Here is a 22,209-nt window from a genome sequence, read left to right on the forward strand (position 1 = left end):
GCAAATCAATTGCTAAATATATGCAATTGAACATTATGTATAAACAATTAACTTGACTTATACTGTTAAGGCGGTATTAATACAACATTCATTATCGTTACAATTCATATACTTACCTATTTCAAGTTTTGATACCCTACATAAACAGTAAATTTTTACGGAGCTACTAAAAACCTAGAATGTTCAAATGTGCTTGTTAAATTACAAAAGAATTAATATAAATAGGGATACCTAAGTAACAAATAAAATCTAGTTTGCGAGGATTTTTTGTGAATATAAAAGCAAACACTTAGGTACTGTTTCAAAACAGAAAGTTGACTTTCATTTTATAAATATGAAACACAAAAGCTTTGTGCTTTTGTTATTCTACTCACGTAGTTCTGCCGGGTCTAGCCATTTGTTTTTGAAGCAGAATGAAATTAAGTTTGAAAAACAATTAATAAACAGTTATTAAGCTATAAGTAGTATATAAGCAGCATCTTACTAGGTACCTACCTACTAGATCCGTCTGATCGACTTATATCGAATTATATTTCCAATATATAAGCCACGTAGCGTTTTCAATGTACTACATCAATAGAAAAAAAAATATACCCGCCCGTTGTAAACACACTCAATTTAGATTTCCGGCCACAAAATTGGCACGGTAACGAGCTGCAATAACATCCGAATTACGGTAGCATTCGATCAGGCGTTAAATCGACGACACCTACACAACGTCTATCAAAAATCGTATAAATCAGCGCGGGAGTGTTTTAGGTCGCGACACATAACCGATGACCGGATAACGCGTAAAAATAAACTTGTCGCGCCCCGGCTAGCGACTAGCGACGCGCTGCGAACGGGTGGAGCCGACGCGAACGATTCGCGACATTTCATCGGCTGCACTTTCTATTTACGACGCAGCCCCGGGCTCTCTCGGGAGCCACTTCTATTATTGCGTCATGTATTATCCAGAGTACGAGTACGTCACAACCGAAGGCTCGTGACGTCGCCGCCCAATCACCGCTCTCGTTCTCACAGAATATCGCTTCCTCAATAAATTCTTGATCAGATCAAGCTCTACCGAATTTACGAGATGTTAATTGTAGTAAAACGAGATGTTTTGATCCGGTGGGGACTGATATATATCCCTTTAAAATAGATTAATTGTCGAAGATACTCTAATTGAGTACTTACTGCTTCAGTGTTTAGTGGCCTGCATAATTTAAGAATCGCGATAAACTTAAAACATTCAAAGCTTTTTATTATTCTAAAAGCTCACTAATGTTCTGGTTGCTAAATTAGTATTTATTTTCTCACAAGAACAATTTTCAGGCGTAAAATAATGAACTGGATAAAGCTTACTTTTGTTTTAAGATGGTATAGAATTGCAAATTATTCAAAATAATGCTGACGCGTATTATTATATACATTTTTACATTTATTTCCTTTGGGATAGTGAGAAAACGTGTAGATACCACCAAGAACTCTCATAATTTTTCTAATAATACACATTAAATAAGACTATTTAAGAACACTTTGTAGCATCTTAAATCATATCTGACAACTCATTCATTTAGTTTAAGTATTCATCTTTCTTTTTAATATAATCAACAAGCACAGCGAGCAAGTTCTCTAAGTACTTCCGTTGCGCAATCATGTTACTACCTACCTCACAAATCTCCTCTGAGTTTTAATAGGTACTTACAACTGAAATATATGATTCACGGGTACGAACAACTACAATTGTTTCTGAAAAACACAGTCCGACTATTTAAAACAATTTTGTGTTGGCGTAGTGTCTGTATTGACTTAATTAATTATCTAGCTAGAGTAATAGTCATTACAAGCTCATTACGCTGAGAAAACACGGATCGATTTGTGGCCCCACTACACACGTAATGACTAGTCATGTGACTTCTGTTTAATTTTCTAAGTTAAAAGTGTTGTGTCTGATATGTTATACTTACCTATTTAGTACCTATTTAGTCCCTACTGATGCCTAACATGAGTTACAAGAACCTATGCAGTTGAATTCCCATCTATTTTTAGTCTTATCGTTGAGAATAGGACTCTCCAAAGGTATATTATTGATCTTGACCTTTGGTTCTGCGTTCGGTTCATTTACTGCCCGCTAGCGCAGATTGTTTCAACTAGCTTGGGGCAGTTGCAGGCATTTTCGTTCACCAGTTTTTTTTAACGTCACTTACTTGACTGGTCTTACCCACAGATTCAAAACGTTGTAATTTTAGCGCGACACATGTCCACATATTAAAAGTATCTTAACTTCTCTTAATAAAGAACCTACGTCATAGAATTAACTGGGGCCCTAACTCACTGGAACACCATAATTGCGCTACGAACGAACCGAAAGTTAGGTGAATACACCAAACAAAGATCAGTGGATGACGTATTTAAAATTATCTGAGCTTAAGGTGTAAATATTGTCGTCAGTGTGTCTGGTGAGCCGGTGATCAACCGCAGTCAAGATGGTGGCAGGTGACGTCACGCGGCGGGCTTCAATCACCGCCCCGTCCATGCATCGGAGGGCCTCTGTACGACGTGGCTCACTTATAAAGGGCTCTCAAACACAGTCACAGGTAAATATAATAATTATATTACCATTATTAGTCAGTAGATATTACTATTACCACTATCGAGTAAGTATATGCTTCTCTTACCGGGACCTTCTCCAAATGAAGTAAAAATATATTCAATGTACTTAAGTAAATATTATGTAGATTGTGGAATAAAACTTTCCTACAGAAATTAAAATAATGATACATATCAACGTATAATAGGATACAAACAGCCATAATGATATTTGAAACTAGTTAGGAACATGTTGACAGTTTGTAATTTTACTTTATATTAAGTTTCTTCGATCTTTGATGAGGTGAAAATAATTGTAGCAAGTAGAATCCCGTGATCTCAAACAGAAAGCTACGCCTTTCCTGTTATTTGCCCTATCAAAACTTATATGTTTGTAATTACATCAATCAACCAAAACATTAAAAAAAATTACATGAAACTCTTTGAATTATATTTTGTTTGATAAATTAGCTAATATATTATATTTATATTACTTTTGAAGTAACCTTCACATTTGTGCCCGACAAAAATAACGGATTTTTGTTGATGCTGAATTAGGCTTCAGGATGGAAAACATGTGTGCGTAGGAAGACTCACTGATTTATACATGCATTTAACACGTTCCAGGTTTTGTTTTTTCTTTAGTAGAAGAGCTTAACTACTCTCCTCTTCCAGGAGGTGCCATGGGACATCATCGACCGCTGCGCACTGCCTATCATTCTGTGCCACGCGCTAGCCGTGGTACTCTCCACTGTACTAAACGCGCTGCATCTCAGCCAAATCTCCGTGTTCACGCTCTTCCTCTGGTTCGCCATTTCTGTGGTCGGATCCCTCTGGTTCTATCACAACTTGCAGGTCAGTTTATAAATTGGTATAAATACAAAAATATTTATATTTATTCACTTAAGAATGGTAGTGTACAGCTTTTGTATATTGCCTTGATTCGGCTCGCCAACACACCGTTACTTTGTACAGGTACAACGTCCCGCATTGACGGACTATTTGTCTTGCTCGGTATTCAAGTGACATATGCGCCTAAGACAAGGATAGCAATATCAATACACTACACATACATAAACTCACGCCCGTAACAGCTGTTCGGTCCACCTCCGAATAATATCCATCACGTGTTAGGATTCATAAACAGTAAATAACGCCTTTGAGAATGAAGGTTTTTTCAATAACCAAAAGTGCTAAAGATTACAATACATCACAAAACACTTTATCGCACATAAACACAACATAAATGACAACTTCAAAATGACAACAGAAGTACTATCGGCGGCCTCGACCACAAGATAAAACAATATTTCCACCGTATAATCTATTATTAATCCGTTAGTTCTAAAACAATTAAGGTGATTTTACAGTGTATGCAGATGACGTCGCTTTTAACTCAACCAACGGCATAGAATAAAACAATACGAGTACTACGTATAGAACGGCAACTCTCCGCTCCCCACCAGCATCTCAGCCTTGTTTACCCTCCCTCGGTCTTACTTTAGTCTTCAATCGTATGGCATCAGACGTCACACACACAAATGCGCATGTACGATAACGTCAATGTGCAGTGACTATGTGAAACGAGGTTTCTTGTTCAAGCATCTAAAACCTAAACAATAAAAAAACAACATAGCAAACAAAAATACCAACTACCTAAGTATAAAAGTGGTACAACAAGTTATCACAGAAACTGGTTAGTTTTCCCTGAACCCGACTATATACAAACTCAAGACTGTTTTATCTACAAACAAGCTTTCCAATCAATACACGACAAATAAAGCATGACAGGCTACAAAACCGTTTAGACTTAAATGGCATAGAAATATCAACGCGCCTGAAAAACACTTAATAATTCACGATTTCTAAGTAGCTCTCAGCCATACTAACCACAAAAAACCCATTTGAATCCCAAGATTATGTTATGTCTCATAAAGTTGAGAACGTTTTATTATTTCTCGGACACTAGTGTTCATAAAGACGCACACTTTATGCGCTGAACTTAAAGGAGAAAAATAACAGCTCTGACAAACATTTCCTTGCCCACATCACTTTTACAACAGAGTTATATTTTAGACGTTCGTACTCTGCAGAGCGTATATTTGATAACTGAGAAAATTTATTCTACTTATAGCAAAAACTACACAAGAAGTTATTGATACCTAAACTTCGAAATTAAAATTAAAAGACCTAGGAACATGGACTGGAGCACAAGTAATATATTTTGAACACACTAAATATTCTACCACGAAATCTTTTCTTCCATGTAGATTGTGTTTCCAAATAATCTTAAGCTAAGTAGCTTCCCCGCAACCATCCATCTTGTAAGTAAATACGGACATGAATGTAAGAGAACAGAAACAAAAGTCAGTACACCTGTTCCCTCTGTTAGTAAATGCTGTTCTAAATCCTCTGTGAACAGGCTTGAATTTCAAAGGAAACTACTCTCATGGGGAGCTTTGGTACCGAATTGTAAGTAGCGGAAATATATCGGCCTAATTTTAAATCGATGTGGGTTCCAATTCTGGCTGACACAAACTTAATTTTATTTTAGTGAGGCACCTCTAAAAATAGTAAAGTTTCCGGTTAGATAAGCGGATCCTGACAAACGGGATAACGCTAGGAAAATGATGATGAGCACTAAAAATACTACCGTCCTCTCTTACGATTAATGTCAGAAAGAGATAGAGCTAGTATTAGAACTGTCAAACTAAATTGAAAATTATGTTAGTGTCTGCCAGAATCGGTACCAATACAAAGGTACACTTTTACCATTCGAGACAAAAAAGTAGTCTATATATTTTGGGTGCGCGAAGCGTACACGTGTTGAGTCGAGTATTTGATGAACATGAATGCTCACGATGGCACTCGCCCCACGGACCTGGCTCGTTTGCATAATTAGAGGACACGTTTACCATGTGAATGTAACCTGGCGTATTACTACCGCTTAGTCATTCCGTTTACAAAATATACTTGGAATAATTTTATTTTCACCATTTTGTCATTCCACGCTAGTGCTGAACAGTTTTGTGTATTTTGGCGCAATCGGATTCAATATTTATTTGTTTGTCTGTTCACGTAGCGTTTTCTATTTTTGCAGCATTGTAGATATTATTTTTGAAATAAGTCCAAAGAGAATAGCAATATGCTAGTTGAATATCAAAATAAGTGGATGTTAGTGATACATTTAGCTAAAATGCTCATTACGATGGTATAATGTCAAATTATAACAAAATATTGTAATAAAAATGTATGTCCGCTCACCGCTCAGTACATTTTTGTTTGGAAACAAAAAACGCCTTGTTAAGGTATTTTAATACCTATTGAAAACATTACAAATTTTACAGCTAGTAAGATTCATCAAGTTTTTCATAATAACTAATTGAGATCCAGCACTGAAGCCTGATTAAAGTCAATGAATATTAATTCCACCATAAACACAGTAATTAAACTCCTATAAAACGTTAGAAAATATAAACTTTACTTAATAAAGTTTTGATCATTGTTTTGGAAACGGTTATCGAAACAAAACTGGAAAGTAAATGTTTTTTTTCATTCAAGGAGTCATTAAAATCGACTTGCAAGTACCTCCTAATCTTAACATGAAATTGAGGTATTTTTGGTAAAACACAGTTTAAACATATCTGCAATCAAACTATAAGTTTGTAAAGGAATGTTTCACAAAAACATGCAATGGCAATCGAATTGTACTTACGCAAGCAGACTTCTTTGTGCCTCTCTCGTGATTAAAATAGTGCTGATGATATTAATGTCTATAGTGTCTAACTACCACTGAACCGGGAATTATGGTGTCGATGTCGACAGAGACTCCCCGAACGTCGATTCCTCTACGGCCAGTCTCTTTATGGCGAGTGGCTTGAAGTCGCATATAGCTACGGTGCGTTCGCTTTATTTTCCCTCTAGGTCGAGCGATTTTGTGTACCTATAGTTAATAAAAAGCAAACAGTTGGCCTTGTCGTATGTATGTCGTATGTTTACTTTGGTTCAAGTAGCTCTGTTAGGAGATGAGCACACTACTAGTATAGTCGTGTTTGGGGCGGTTGCATCTAGTAAATTAAATGATCGTAACAATATAGAAATCGCTTTGACCGATATGGTTGTAGTTGGAGTATAATAAATAATGATAACTTTGCGAAGGAATGTTTTGAGAACTCTATTGGATTTTTTATGAACATGTTATTTGAATTGTTTGAACGAGTACAATGTTTCACAATTTAGTAGGAAAGCCAAATTCACGGCCATGTTTACTCATACCGTTTGATTCTTAATAATTAGTAAGATTTAGACAAGATTTTAGCTTATTATTTTCTGACTGTTTCAAAATGTGTGGGAGTAAGTATTTGAATATTTCGGTCGTTGAACCCGGAAGATGAATCCTCGAATGAGATCAAATAAGACTTTTAAGGAGGATCGTTTCAAGTGCGGTGTGAATATCAAATAGGTATTGTGGAGTTGTTAGAGGTTTGCGACTTCGAACAATGTAATAAGTACTTACTTTAAATTTTCGTTATCTTTCTCCGTGATTTTTAAGACTTATTTTGAATGAACTTAAACAAATAATTGTTATGAATTTACAATTAAAAACCACGTAATGTAATCGTAAAACATATAAATAAATAGATAAGTTGCGTAATATATAAGTTATATAATATATTATATTATACTCCCCGCATAGATGGAATGGAGGGGATTTAAAGCATGCTCGCACCATGCTGCTCCATTGCGGATAAATGAAGAAATTCCCGAAACACGAGACAATTTAGAAAAGTATTTTTTATTTATGCATACATGTTAAATAATTATACATTATGAAAATAAAAGATCGCTCTGAATCTGACCCGGTGGGAAGGTGCTCATTACGCTAGTGGTGCTGGATTGCCAGAGTATACTTTACCTAATGCAATAGTATTAAGCACGTTTGGGGGAATTTACAAAAGACATAACGTCGCCTTACATTCTTCTGTGATTTTCTTCACCAAACCTCGATTTCTTACAATTAATTTTGATCCAGGCAAAAATTGATACCAAAAAATGTTACTTCGATTGAAATTAGCGTGTCTATTCGGTGGGTTTGTTAACAAAAACCACATCCGAATATGATTTGTCAAAAAAGCGCTCACGTTGTTTTCAGTATAAGGTTTTCTTCTTCTTATCATCTGGGTAGTGAGGTGAAATACCAGCCTCATCAACCCTGGTGTCAGGGTTATGATTGAGCCACCAAAGGCCCCTGACATGGTTCATGTAACGATTACTCACTTACCGGGACCAACGGCTTAACGTGCCTTCCGAAGCACGGATCATCTTACTTATAGTTTAAGGTGACGAAGCATATTTACTTACTTAAAATAATGGCACAAGTAACGATCCGCATAAACTCTTTAAATAACCCTGACCGTAACCTCTCATGCTTTTCTAAAACTCTTAAGTACAAACTCCATCAAATGTTATTACCCATATTTTTATTCTTCTCATCCGCTATAAGTATTTTGACATTTCGTTAATCTTTCCTTTTGTTATTTAATCTTCGGAAGATTTTAAGCTCCGTGAGCCTACAAGTTATTGTAATTTAATACCTCCTACAAGCTAAACGTCTTATTCGATCTGTAAATAAGTTATTATAACATTATACATACATACGAGTATATATTATAAGATTACGCCCATTTTCCTTTGGTAAGCAGATGTTGAAGACTTTGATGAAACTACAATCGTATAATATCTACTTGCTCATTTCTTTCTTTCTAGAAAGAAAGACATTTTATGGTTCATAATCTATTATATTTATTATTATAGCCGGGTGAGAAACTCCAATTCAATTTGTTTATTTGCAAAACATCCTCCTCATTTTCCTAATGTGTAGTAAATGCAGGCGGATGGCGGATTTTTTCCTTTAAAAGGTAAAAATCACACGTCGTGTATAGTTTCCCATTAATTCGGTAGGCTTGGGAAAAAACACTAGAAGCACAAATGTACCTATATTCAGCAATGTTGAGTGTTCCTAAATTTCGACAATTTTCTATACCGTCCTGCTAAATTTCGTGAAAATTTTATAAAATGAGGAGCAACGTGGAATGTTTTCCGTCTGAAGGATGAGTTACGAAAAAAAAGCAGCCAGTTGGAAAAACACAGTTTTGATTGAAAGTAAGTTTTTCTATGATTTTGAAACGCTGCGTAAAGGTTTATAGTGTAGAAACATAACCAAAACTATGTGTTTGTTTTCACAAATAGTTTGGGGAACTGTCAAAATTTAAGAACACTCAACAGCAGCGACATCTGATGGGAGAAATAGGCAGTTTTTTTCTTCATAGTCCGTAGGGAAAATATATTAGCTTTCCTCAGAAGATTTGTTTCAATTTCATACCACCGTTTCTTAGAAAATGTGTAAACTAGTATAGCCAAGGTTAACAATAAACAAACTACTTACTTACTTACCATAACATTAAATTTACGAAGCATTAACTACTGGGCCGGAGGTCTCACTAGCAAGTGTAATATCTAGTTGTGAAATTATTACATAAAACTTTCATTCGTTTTTCATGTTATATTATTACAAATAATCTAATAAAGGTACCGATACAATTTAAAAATGCACGTGTTCGTATTACCAACCTAATTCGATAACGATTACCAGTTTATTTGTAACATAAAATGTATTTCAGTAAATTTATGCCTATACAATTCCAATCATTTTCAAAATTAAATTTAGTTCCGTTTTATTACCGAACAAAGAGCTTAATTTCACTCCCGTTACATACTCTTGTAAGACCAGATCAACAGCTAACGAGTGGGGCATGTTCCGCCCACGGTACGTTGAAAGTTCCCCTCCATCCTCTGCTTGCACGAAGCTACCAAGATTAGAGTTACTGTGCATTAAATTAGAGAAATTCTCCCATAAGAGTCGTTAACGCCTACGCACAGTCTTTACGGCGATCCGGCTTTATATACACCCGCTAGAATAAAGATTAAATGCCAAAACAAGCCAGCAGACACAGACATAAATTATAGTTTTATCCTATCTTATTATCTCCGCGGAAATGCTATGAGGTTACCAGAGATTGCTTTCTCGCAGGGACGTTAAATGAAAATGGTAAATCACAGGGTTAGTTGTATGACAAAGAGATCTAGCTTCAGGCGTTGTTTCTCTGTTTTTATCGTCAATCCTTTTGTAAGTTTAGATACTTGTACATGAATGTATGTGGGCATATAATTCGCTTTTTCTAAAGGTGAGAGACATTATATATTTTTAAAAACTGCTGTAAAATTATAATATTCATACCAAACCTGTTTCACCTAGTTAACCGTTTTTATCGTCACACAGTGACACTTATCAAGTCGAATGCCAGGCCACGCAGTCTGCGCTCAAATTCCCAAAGTCGTTTATTGCTTTATTAAATTCTCGTCCGTTCAAATCGCGTGCAGACAACTAAACTAGTTTCTTTTGTAATGGAAATCTGTATTGGTGACTAAACCATTACCGCGTGGGCATCGGATATTGCAGCGATCGAGTAATAAATACAATATCATCTAGTCGGAGATGCTTTCACTAAAAGGTCAGCGGTCATGCCAAAACGAGTGACGCATGGTGGCTGATTCCGACGCGGTGAGCCTTCGTGCCTCATCCTAATTAATTGTATCGTCAAAACTCAAACACGTATACGCATTTGATTTATCGTTTCAGTACTAGAAAATGTGTATGCGTACATTCAAAATAATTAACATAACGGACGATAAAGGAGAAGGTTAATAAAGAAGCACATAACAGGCTTGCAGGCGCCTCTCACGCCCACGCTTCGTCTATCCGCTACACGACTCATCCCTCGCGGGAATATCTTGCAATACATTTACTTACTTACATTTTACTGCTAAATATTAATAACAATTGTTTCCAAAAAACTGCCCTTTTTCTTCTGAAATGTACACCCTCAACTCGTCAGCAGATTATTTACAAATTGCTCTAAATAATGGCATCCTAAGGTAGACATAAACTGTGTACCAGTCAGAATAATAAGCACGAGTAGCCTGGAGCATTCTAAATAATGTACTTACCTTCTTGTGTCTGTTTTTTTCTGTATCTGACTACACATGGCATTTTTTGTTTCAAATTATGAAACATTTATGCAAATAATTAAAGCCACGGAACATTTAAAAGCATTTTATAATTAAAAGCAGATAAATAAATGTTTCTTTTTATGATTGTGTTTTAAAAAGCGTCTAATGAGTGAAGACCGATGCGCGCCGGTCGCTACAATGCTTCTGAAGTCTAAAGTTAGATTGGCATTTTAGATCAGTCTGTTAACTATAAATACTCATGACACCTGCTCCTAACCTGTTTTCATGACACAAGTGTTTTAAGGACAGAAGAGCTACCAAACTGAATCGACTGAAATAGTTTCCATGCTTATAAAAAAAAAAAACAACGAGTATATCTACCCTGAAATGTTTGCCATTATGAATGCCATAAATATTTTTATAACCCTTTGTTAGAGCATCATTGCTCCATATATGCTAGTTAAGTTCCTTTAATAAAGTAACATAATAATAAAAATAGAATACGTACATATCGCGCTACACGTTGTAGATTTTATTTTCGTTACTAATTATTCCGAAAAGTTCATACTTATGTAGGTATACCTCATGTTGTTTCTAATTTTTCATGTGGTCGTGAATAGTTAGAAACATTTGGACAAACTTTCAGGCGTGGCTAGAAATAATGTTCAAAGGTTAGGCTGGAAAGGTTTCCTATTCCTAGAACGTTGTCTAGATAATGGTAGTAAAATATCCCGCCCACGAGGTTGGCTCCAGCCTTGTGTTCACTACAGACTCTTGCAGCTAACAACCAAGCCGCGCAATGTCCAAGAAAGACACCTCTTGTAATTTTCTTAAGCCAATTTAACTTTGATATCCATCATGTCCCGTGAAATCCACGACTACATTTTAATTTCAGGATTTCGAAGGTCACACATTTTATTTTGTGATACTGAGAAACATAACGAATTGTGAAAGTCTAAAGTCCTTTACACACTGCTGTCTCGAATTAGCCGCGATACATCATCGATGTAAACTGAAGATTGGAAAGCTGGTCGCTAGTTAGATACGTAAACTTAAATCAATATTATAAGTTTTTCACATACACATACACGCAAAAACTTACGCCCGTAATCCCTAATGGGTTAGGCAGAGCCGCAAGTAATCAAAGACAACTTGCAGCCACTGTTGATGGCTGTTGAATAAAGTGAACCTTATTATTAATTTTAGCAAAATAATAATGCTTTTCTATTTATCTTTTATGTCAACGTCAATAATGTGCTTGTGGTATTTTTCAACATAAATTAGAGACTAAAAAAATAAACATTTCCAAACATTTTGAACAGATCAGTAATAAGATTATGACAGGTGGCATGCAGGTGTTTACATTCAGATAGAGCGACGTAGGTAGGATCTCTGCGTTGTACATTACCTGTCTAGTTTCTTGCATGTCGCAATGCAGAACTAGCTACAAAACAGCCCACACATCTGGCACTAGCAACTGGAATATCTGGACGTATATTTCATTTGTATTCATGGAAAAATCATTCAATGAATCATAGTTACTTATTCGTTCCGAGAAAATAATGGATCAAAGCAGACGCTATTTCATTGAATTTCCACAATGCGTGATATAGTCCTGTAATTCAGAGGGAATATGAGCCCGTACCTTTATTAATGACTGCCTCAACTCAATAGATGTTCGTTATCTGGGTATGGGGTGTGGTATCTGGGTTTATTATGACTAAAATGACTCTTCACTATCTTCAGAATCTAAATACCTTCCTCTTAAATGCGTATTTTATCCAAGTTTTTGAAATGGTTTCCATATGTTTTATTTATTGCTTTATGATACTATAGTTCCATAATCCTTGAAATCGTAATACTATTACATACATACATAAACTCACGCCCGTAATCCCTAGTGGGGTGGGCAGAGCCACAAGTAATCAAAGACAACTTGCAGCCACTGTTGATACGATGTCGTAAGCTGGATATGATACTACTAATACGTAATACTATTTTAAAGTACAATTATTTCAAAATGCAAACATGAACCTATCTTATAGTTTGAAATGAATAAGAAGTAGTTTTGTTAGGTATTCAGAAACGTCATAATGTTAGCTACTAGCTCGCGTGCGGCTCATCTATTTGTCCCATACGAAGTTCATGCTATTGACATGTTGGAGAGAGAAACAATGCGAGTCTTTAACTGTAAAAAAAATCTCAACAGGCACTAGTTTGAAATTTGAAACATCCATAAAACGTGAGATTTTTCATGAATAAGTAGATACACACGGGTACCGTCGTCTGTGGATGAAAAGTAGGTAAGAATCGTTTTAATAATTTGTTTTGAGCATAGAGTAGGAGGCTTTTGGGCAGCGGATCCCTTAAAAATAGATGTTTAGATTCTAGCTCATTAGCCGACCAACGCAACAGAATCTACTCGATACCTTTTCTGTTTGGTAATTTGATTTACGTGGGTAGGCTGTTGTTTATTATTGAACAAAGTAAAGTCTATTTTTATGCAATTGAAACAAATAAGTACCCACTATTTATCACTGACAAGGATCGTCGGGTATTTGTTTTTTATTTGTTTAAGTATTCTAAGAAAATATTGTAGGCTCAAATGAGACTTTGATCTGACAGTAAAGAACTTTTGTGACTTGTCACATTTTCAAATATAATAGAAAGAGACATGAAGGGTCAGAGGTGGATATCATTATGTTTACAGTAGGTTATATTTTGTAAAAGTTTATTTCTCTACACCTCATTGAACATGTCACCTTGGAAATAAAGTAACCTTTGATATTATGTCAAGTGTCTGTTACTTTACTGTTTTGTTAATGTACAGTCACTGCCGGAAAAGGTTCGTCAGTTTTCAAATAGATTCATTGCGAGGCCGCGAGGGTGCGAGTACATCTAGTACATCACACCTTTTGAAAATTTGTTACAGAAATTCCATATAAAATTTGTTTTCTTTTATCTAGAACAGAAGAGGCTGTACTAAAATCTGTTGGTCCCGGTTACTACTTACTGATGTAAGTACCTAGTCGTTACTTAAGTCACGTCAAGAGCCTTTGGCGGCTATAGAAACCCTGACACCATGGTTGATGAGGTTGGTCATCCATCTCACAACCCACACTATAAAAGAAGAAAAATACGTGGATGATGTGGTTGATTGTATATGTACTTATATGAAAATATCCTACACCTATTGTAAACATATCAGGTATAATTGTTTGTTATCCCATGAAAAGGACCATAATGATATTTATTACAATGTTGACAGCTCTGTTTTTTGTACCGGTATGGTGGTTTAAGTGTTTTTGAGGTATTTTCATTCCAATTTCATTCCCTGGTTGTATTTTTAATACACAATACAGTATATCAGTTACTCCATGACCGTACACACACTTACGTTACATAAACTAACGCACTACTGTAATAATGATATGCGCAGAACCACGAGCGAACATTAGACTACTTGTAGCCTCTTTGACACTTAGTCTTAAGATGTATTTTGAACAGCATAGCGATAGGTGATCAACCCACTCTCCTATTCACTACCATATAGGTACTACTTAGGTATTAGGTATACCTACCTAATGGTACACCTAATGGTCATTCATGTTAAAAGGTTACAATTACTGTTGGTTTTTACGATTTATTTTTTTGCAAATGTATAAAAAATAAAAATAATATTTATGAAATTAAATTTTTGTATTTATTATAAACATAATTGTAAGCATGGTTGTGAAATCTGTGTACCTACCTGTGATTCTTTTTTACGCGACAAAGTAGAGTTTGCAGCTGCGTCGGTTCTCACGCGCCTTTTTCGCACTGATCATTTGTTTTCTAAGCTTAATATTCACGGGGTATTTGGGTTGGAGGTACTGGCTTAGGTTGTTTACTTAATACATACTTATATATAAATATACGTTCTAATCCCGGGTTCTAATACAGAGCAGGTTTAAAAATTACCACGCCCTCTACTACGGTTCGGAGTATGTACTTTATCACTTTGAATATCAATGACTATTTTTGTGAAAAGTTGGTTCATGTAAGTTAAATATCGAGATTTCTTCTTAGCAGAATTTCGTAAGTAGCTTCAGAAGTTATTTTACTTTGAACGCCAAGATTTGTAAAGCTGTTTTTTTAAGTAAGTACCTGTGGTACTTTCAAATAATTTACTTTCAAACTAAGGTTTGACTTTAATCATACTCAGGAAAGATTGATAGGTAGTGATGATAAATACTTAGTCCCAATAATTTTCTTCTAATATAGAACATGTTCACGGTTAAAGTAATACTGCTAATAAGTGTAATAGCTAATTGTTGCCTTTTCTTTTATTACTCTGGATACCTTCCCCTTTAAAATGTCATCTTCATATATCGTATACCTTAAAATCATTATTTGTAGCCAGTTATTAAAAACCCGGCAACAGAACTTGAGTCGATTTTTTCCCTAGCAGTGTATATCTGGCAAATAATAACGCGGCATTATTTCGTCCTTTTGGATTTCATTTGGAATATTATTTTTTCTAGTTCTTAGTATACTCAGCAATGAAAAGGTTATAAAAATGACAAAGGCCCTCTCTTTACTTATTACGTTTTTATTGTATAATTTGTTCGTGTAGATTTACATTATTATTTTAACCCAAAATAGTCTTATTCATAGAGTATTTATGATGTCTGCGCATGCAATACCTCTTCAAGTTTTGTGGAAACTTAAATTTCAGTTTATTTATAGCTATTACATTACGTAAGCAATCTTTAACAACGACATTGATATTTTAGTATTATTACATACATACATACATAAACTCACGCCTATTTCCCACCGGGGTAAGAGACCATAGAATTCCATTACGATTATTTGTTTTGTTTAGTATTATTAGATGTAAGTAACTTTATTTTTTCGGAAATTATCTGGTAATCAGAACAGAATGTGTTTGATACTAAATTGCCCTATTTTTACATTATTATATTGAAACAAATTGCATAATTTACGCAAAACGTCCCATTGCGGGTGTTTCATCCAATGTTTTCTCCCACAAGCAATTATCTGCGCACACTGAATTACACAATTATAATACCTAAGCCCACACGCTCTAGGGAACAGCCACAACTTACAACTTAATAAATGGAATGGAATAAATGGTACCTAACTAATTTATTATTTATGAAACGATAAACGATCACCCGCACGGGACAGTTTCTAAAAATAGGGTCCTCATTCAATCTCATGTTCAAATGAAAGACTCGATTTGATTTGGAAATTTTGAAAGGAATTATATTAAATGTAAAATAAATTATATGACATATAAAATAAACAATTCTTGATCTCGACTTTCGGCAAAAAAATGGAAACCTTAACTATCTTAATTCTGTTCTGTCTGATTATCTCTATCGGATTCAATGTACTTAGATTTCAATAAGTCCCAATACAAAAGTTTTTCAAAGCATCAATAAGATAAGTTTTTTGTTATTGGAGTTATAAGTTGTGTACGTCCCGCTATCGGACAAAGACTTCCTCCGTCAATCAACCAGTGAGGGTACGGAGTATGGAGCATATTCCGCCACGCTGCTCCACTGCGGCTTGACGGAATATCACCAAGAGCAAAAGCAACTTATTTGTCGTCTTAAATTGGTACCTAAGTATGTCAAAATAAAAGCAAACTAAATATAACTCGTTATACTCTGTCCTTTTTATGCCTTGTGCTATTAATGGAATAGTTGTAAGCGCGGTTTTATAAATAAAATTCAACTTTACGTTTTCCTGGTACCTACGTTTTACTACGTAATAGTATTTGCAGTAGCAACAGTATTTAGCGTTTAAAAACATGTTTTCAGTATGCAACAACGAACAACTTATAAAAGTAACAACCTGTTTCTCACTAGTTTGTGAATGTGAAGTTGAAGGGTTTCTATGCGAGTTACGAGTATATTGCATAGAAGTTTACCTACTTGAAAGTTTCAATTGGGCAGTTTCTTGGGTCAAAGATAAAATATGAAATTCTGATTACTCAATAAAGACAGATGACAAAAAAATATTTTTCTATTTAACTTACTTATGAATTTTAATAAAGAAAAAGTGTAATAATAAGTGCGAAATTTTGTCACGTTTTTCTATAACGTCCCAGGTTGCTTTTTCATACAAATTCCGTAGTAATTTCGTGTTTTGACTTTTAGTAAAAAGTAACTGAATTGACTAGTTGGAAACTTCCCTATTCTTTTCTTCTCACGTGTGGGTTGTGAGATCAATGACCGATCAACCCTGGTGTAATCTTTTACAATATCATGATAACTTTTAGAGGTGTTGCTTAGTTTGAATAATACATTTTCAAAATACTTATAAATCTGAATAATCTGTTCATACAACAATACGTTACCTATCAAAATATGTGAGGTCAACTGTAGGTGTTACTTTTTGTTGTAAACACAAAGGTTATTTCAGTAATAGTATGGCATGTTCATTGTTGCTAATTGGTAACGAGTACCTACATAGTTGTAGACTACAGCAACATGAAACAGTGACCTTTCATAAAAAGGTCAATTTCGTTTTTTGTATCTCTCTAACTCTAAGTAAAATTACCTACGTATTACGTACCTTAGTACCAAAGTTGAACTTCATCATCTCCCTAGAATTATCCCGTTTTTCACAGGGGCTTACCTAACCTGAAGATTTGAAAGGTCCGGGCTTTACAGGTGCGACTGCCTGTCTGACCTTCCAACCCGCAAAGGGAAAACCAGTCCAATACAGGTCACATACCTTCGAAAATGCATTTCTCGGGACTGTGGGCTCACGATGTTTTACTTCACCGCTGAGCACGTGATAATCATTAATGATCCAAATATGAATTTGAAAACAAACTCGACAATCATTAGTTTAGGCCTGAGTAACAAAGTTGAACTTAGTTGAACATAATGTTGATTAGATGCCGATACCGATTGATATCAAAGGACATAAGCAATGACGATAGCGGTTAGCCGTTGAAAAAAAGAAAGAAATATTTATTATTTTAGTCAGCAGATACATATACTTACATATCAATAACATCACAAAACAAAGAACACACGCAAAATAAACCTAATGCTGAATTCTTATAAGCGTCAAAATGGCAGGACCATTGTTTTTGTTTTATGTATGTCTTTTGAACGAGAAAGGTACTAGATTTTTTAGTTTAGGTATGAATTAGTAATGGATAGTTATTATATTTATATAACAATATGCAATTTCAACATTAAGCAAATGGTCTCGCCATTTTGACGCTAATGAAATTTTGAATGTATGACTGTTTAGTAGAACTTCGAAGCTTAGCTTCAAAGGGTACGTGAATCTGTCTTTTTGAGAATAAAGGATAACATCAGCGATCCTGAAACGAACGACACACAATTATCATAACTTCGAATGTACTCTCATAGATTTATCAAGACGTTTCAATGTAAGGTACCATTTTTTAGTGTACAGGGCGTCAGATGCCAGAATCCCTTACTGCATCACGATTTCATGTAAATCTGTGAAAATATCACTCGCAGTTACCTTACCTTTAACATAATGTTAATGGCAAGTAATTTTTCATGGATATAAATATTCCAACAAGATATAAAAGGTTACAAACACTTATCACAGTAAGTACCTAATTAATGTCGCGGATTTTACAGAAACTCGTTCAAAATAATTTCTCAACTTTTTGAAAACTGATGTTTGAAAATAAGTTTAATGAGTGACGTCAACACGCATGTCGTTAAATAAGTAATGTTGTTACTGAACAGTATTTTAATCCGTTTAATGACATACACACGCCTCTAAATGCCATAGGTGGATATTAAAACATCACGGTACTGTTCGTCTGCAATATACCCGCTGCCCACACATTTTGTTCCCAATTAAATTAAATTGATCGGCGATCAAGTTCTTTTTATAGACGGGGAGACGACGATTGTATTTTTATTTACACAGGCCCGTCACGTTAAACAAGTATTTTAATTTATTTTTAGGCTGTTATTTTTAGACAGATTTGCATTTTTTTTACTTCGCTTCGTAGTCGTAATTTATCCTGCAAGATGAACAGACTGCCACAAATAATGGACTGTCTCCAAAGAGCGTTGAGGGTTTTTGTATACGTAATTTTCTGTTTTTATCTCTAAATAGCTGACCATCAAGAAGAAAAGAAAAAACATTTATAAATAAGTACGATGTTGGATGCCACAGTACATAATGTAAACGTAAACACAAGAATGAACATTTTACTGTGGAAAATTGTACTCCGTACTTACTATGAAGCTAAGGGTTAATTATCGTGAAAATAGTAATTACAATATTCTTTTTTAATAAAAAGCCTTAAAAATAGGTAAAAATAGGTCGGAGTAAACAGACATCCAATTTGCGCCTAATAGATTACGCGTCGCGTCGGCGGGTATTGTATAATTAATTGGGAAATCTCTTATAATACGTATAATGTAATTAATGTTTAAAATTACGTGTTTATAAAAGGCTTCATTCTCATTATTTTTAAACTGATTATAAGAACAAAAACCTAACATTAAAGAAAATATATTCTTTTAAAAAAATATTATAACAGGAAAATGACCATTCCTTTTTTAGTACCTTACTGATATTTTATTCCCTCTTTCAGCTTTTTCAACACAAGCAAAAGTTTTCTGTTTGCAAATGTCTAAACCCAACAGATTTGAAACTGATAAAAACGGGATTTACATTGTAATTCAACGTATTATAATACAGTCTAACTTATTATTCCTGTTCTTTTGTGAATAACTCGTTATTTCGTGACGTGAAATGTTTGAAGCTTACAAAATCATAATCACCAAGCGTAATGAATGATCCTTTTGAGAGTCGGTCCGCTTCATGTAGTCACAATAAATTCAAGCTAATCATTTACGATTAAACAAAAGAGGTAAAACTCCATGATTTTTATGTTTAAGTACCCATATAGCATGTAGAATGCTACACCGATTATGGGTACTTACAGCTTATCATATTATTTAAATCTTAAAGTTTATTCGCCAATATCAAATAGTAATAAATTCCGAAAATAATTAATGTTGTCCGCCTTTTCGCCCAATTACTTCGCCATTTTTAATCTATTACGTAATTTTATAAGACTTTATATTCTACCTTTAGTGAAACTTGGTGGAATATGAAAAAACGAAGCTGTGTAACAATTTCTAAATTATTGCCTCATATTCCGAGGTTGAGTTCTTATTCGACTGTATTACATATTTCTTCTTTGTAGGTAAGAGTTTAACTAAATCGGTTCAGCAGTTTACAGTGAGTTGCAGAAAGATGTTTTTAAGGTCGACTTTAGTTAACGGATTCTAAAGACGCCTTTAAAATTTAAATAACGTGAAAAGGTAAGAGACAGAGTTACTTTCGCATTTAAAGTACTTATTAGTGAAGGTGGATTTGTTATAAAACACATGCGAGGCAGTTTATATTTGATTCTAATGAGTTTTTTACAAAATGAGCTGTGTCGTGAAATAATAACGATATGTGGCTGCCAAGTAAAAGTTCGTGTTGTGTCGCTTCACTTCTTATTATAATAGTACTTTTTATATTTTTTAATTCGGTAGTTTCAACTTGTTACTTCACGCTGCGTCATAGTTGGCACGGTTGTTGTATTACGTAACAAGGATTTTCAACTTTCTTTTCACATTGTAATTGATTACCTGCTGTCCTGCCCGAAGAATAAGGACTAAAAATAAAGTCCCTCTTTTCTAAACATTCTTGAGAATTTTTGAAGGATGAATTGTCGTCTTATTTTGCTAAGATGTTATTGTTTGTATTCGTAAAAGTGGCGCTTTGTTGTAGAAAACAAAATTCTGTGCAATTGATCAATACACAAGCCAACGGATTCGTCTGAAAAAGTGATTTATGTTTAGATGTGTTCATAGCTCATCACTTCACTCTAAACTTCTTTGATCCAGAGGTCCTGGGTTCCATTTCCGATGGGGATATGAGAATCAAAAAGTCACTGTTTTGGTCACGACCAAAATCCTCACAAAGTATTTTTGCCTGCAATCAGACTGAAATTAACTGATTTTGCGAAATAAGATGATTTTGTAATTCTAAAGGCACATTAAGCCGTTGATCCCAGCTGTGTCATCCAGTATTTCTTTTTCAATTTTTGACGTTATTTCTTGTATGTTTGTCTGGTACCAGATTCTCGTCATAAGCATTGAGGAAGTATTGAAAATTAGGACGCTGTCGTTTAAATCTAAATTATCAAAAACAATCATGATCATGAGATAATACGAGTATTTGCCTTCCCTCCGGGATTAATTTAAAAGTAAGTTAATTTAAGAGTTCAGTCTAATCGACCTACATTTTTGGGTGTTTTTTTATTCCAAGTTTAAATCAAAAAATCAATCAATAAATCTCTGTCCTATTTTATTTTTCTCCATACTATTTCAGTAAATAAACATATTTTTATACTATAACCCTTTGCGCAGCGTTTAACTGCAAAATCATAGTGTTATATTTATTCCCTAAAGGTCGCAAAGAAGAAAACTTAGAAAAAAGTTATTTTCAATCAAAACTGCCTTTTTCCAACTGATGACTTTTCTTTTTCGTAACTGATCCCTCAGACTGGAGTGTATCCCTCCACGTTGCTTCACATTTAATAGCAATTTACCACGAATTTCAACTGGACAGTATGGAGAACTGTCGTAGGAACATTCAACAGTGCTGCCGCCTACATTTGAGCTTCTAGTTTTTATCCTCCAACACAGAATAATATGCATCAGTTACTTGTCATTAGCGCCACGATTGTTGTGCCAGCTTCCTATGCCATTCACTTATGCAGTCTATACAAAGACACGATTTAAAATAGGTTAATGGTATTCCTATACTTAAAAGATATTATATTTATAGACTCTTCCTGTTTATGCCTGTTTTCAGAAGTTCACCGTTTATTCTTGTAACTCAGTAAAGATGTCGAACTCATACATGAAATTGGATTTCGGCGTTCCAGAGACATAAAGAGCATGCGGTAATAATTTATTAAGCTCACAAAGACCACGAAAATGATCTTAAAATCGAATTACTTACGTCAGATAGTAAAATAACAGTAGGTACGATGGTTGGCGGAGGGCTATGTCAGTAGGTAGAAAATTGCACCCCCGAGCAACAGTTGAATTAGATTATCAAGAATATTCCAAAGACAAATGTCACGAAGCCAATTTCCTTTGTAATGTTTCAGTTAAATAAAAAGTAGGTAATCAAGTTAAAAGGGGAGATTATAGGGCCGATGCACCGTTTAGATGGGCACCCTTAAGTATTAACGATCAGCCCTGAAATAGTTAACCTCGAACGTCAGCGCGTCACGCATACTCGCAGTACCCAAATGCTTGAATAAAATATTCACTCGCCAGTTATTATAACGTACATCAATCAACCTGTCGCCGTCTATTTTCGCCGAAAACTTAATTTCGTCGCCGCCGCTATATCAGATATATCGTAGGTAACGTTTATTCACTCAAGAGGAATAATTAATTTATGCAACAAACACTAGTACCTACACTCGCCTAATTTCTTATTTATGTAATTAAGCGATTGATGGGATAC

The 22,209-nt window shown here is 34.8% G+C and overlaps 1 protein-coding gene across 1 annotated transcript in view; it reads left to right on the forward strand.

Moving 5' to 3' along the window:
- LOC126371288 (D-beta-hydroxybutyrate dehydrogenase, mitochondrial) overlaps positions 1–22,209 on the forward strand; it is a 41,553-nt gene that overhangs the window by 567 nt on the left and 18,777 nt on the right. Inside the window, exons 2-3 of the mRNA XM_050016587.1 lie at positions 2,437–2,582; positions 3,250–3,429. Coding sequence (XP_049872544.1) covers positions 2,472–2,582; positions 3,250–3,429 — 291 coding nt within the window. The 5' untranslated portion in view covers positions 2,437–2,471. The remainder of the gene's footprint in view (positions 1–2,436; positions 2,583–3,249; positions 3,430–22,209) is intronic.

The sequence above is a fragment of the Pectinophora gossypiella genome, chromosome 12, assembly GCF_024362695.1.
Source record: "Pectinophora gossypiella chromosome 12, ilPecGoss1.1, whole genome shotgun sequence".
Lineage (NCBI taxonomy): Eukaryota > Metazoa > Arthropoda > Insecta > Lepidoptera > Gelechiidae > Pectinophora > Pectinophora gossypiella.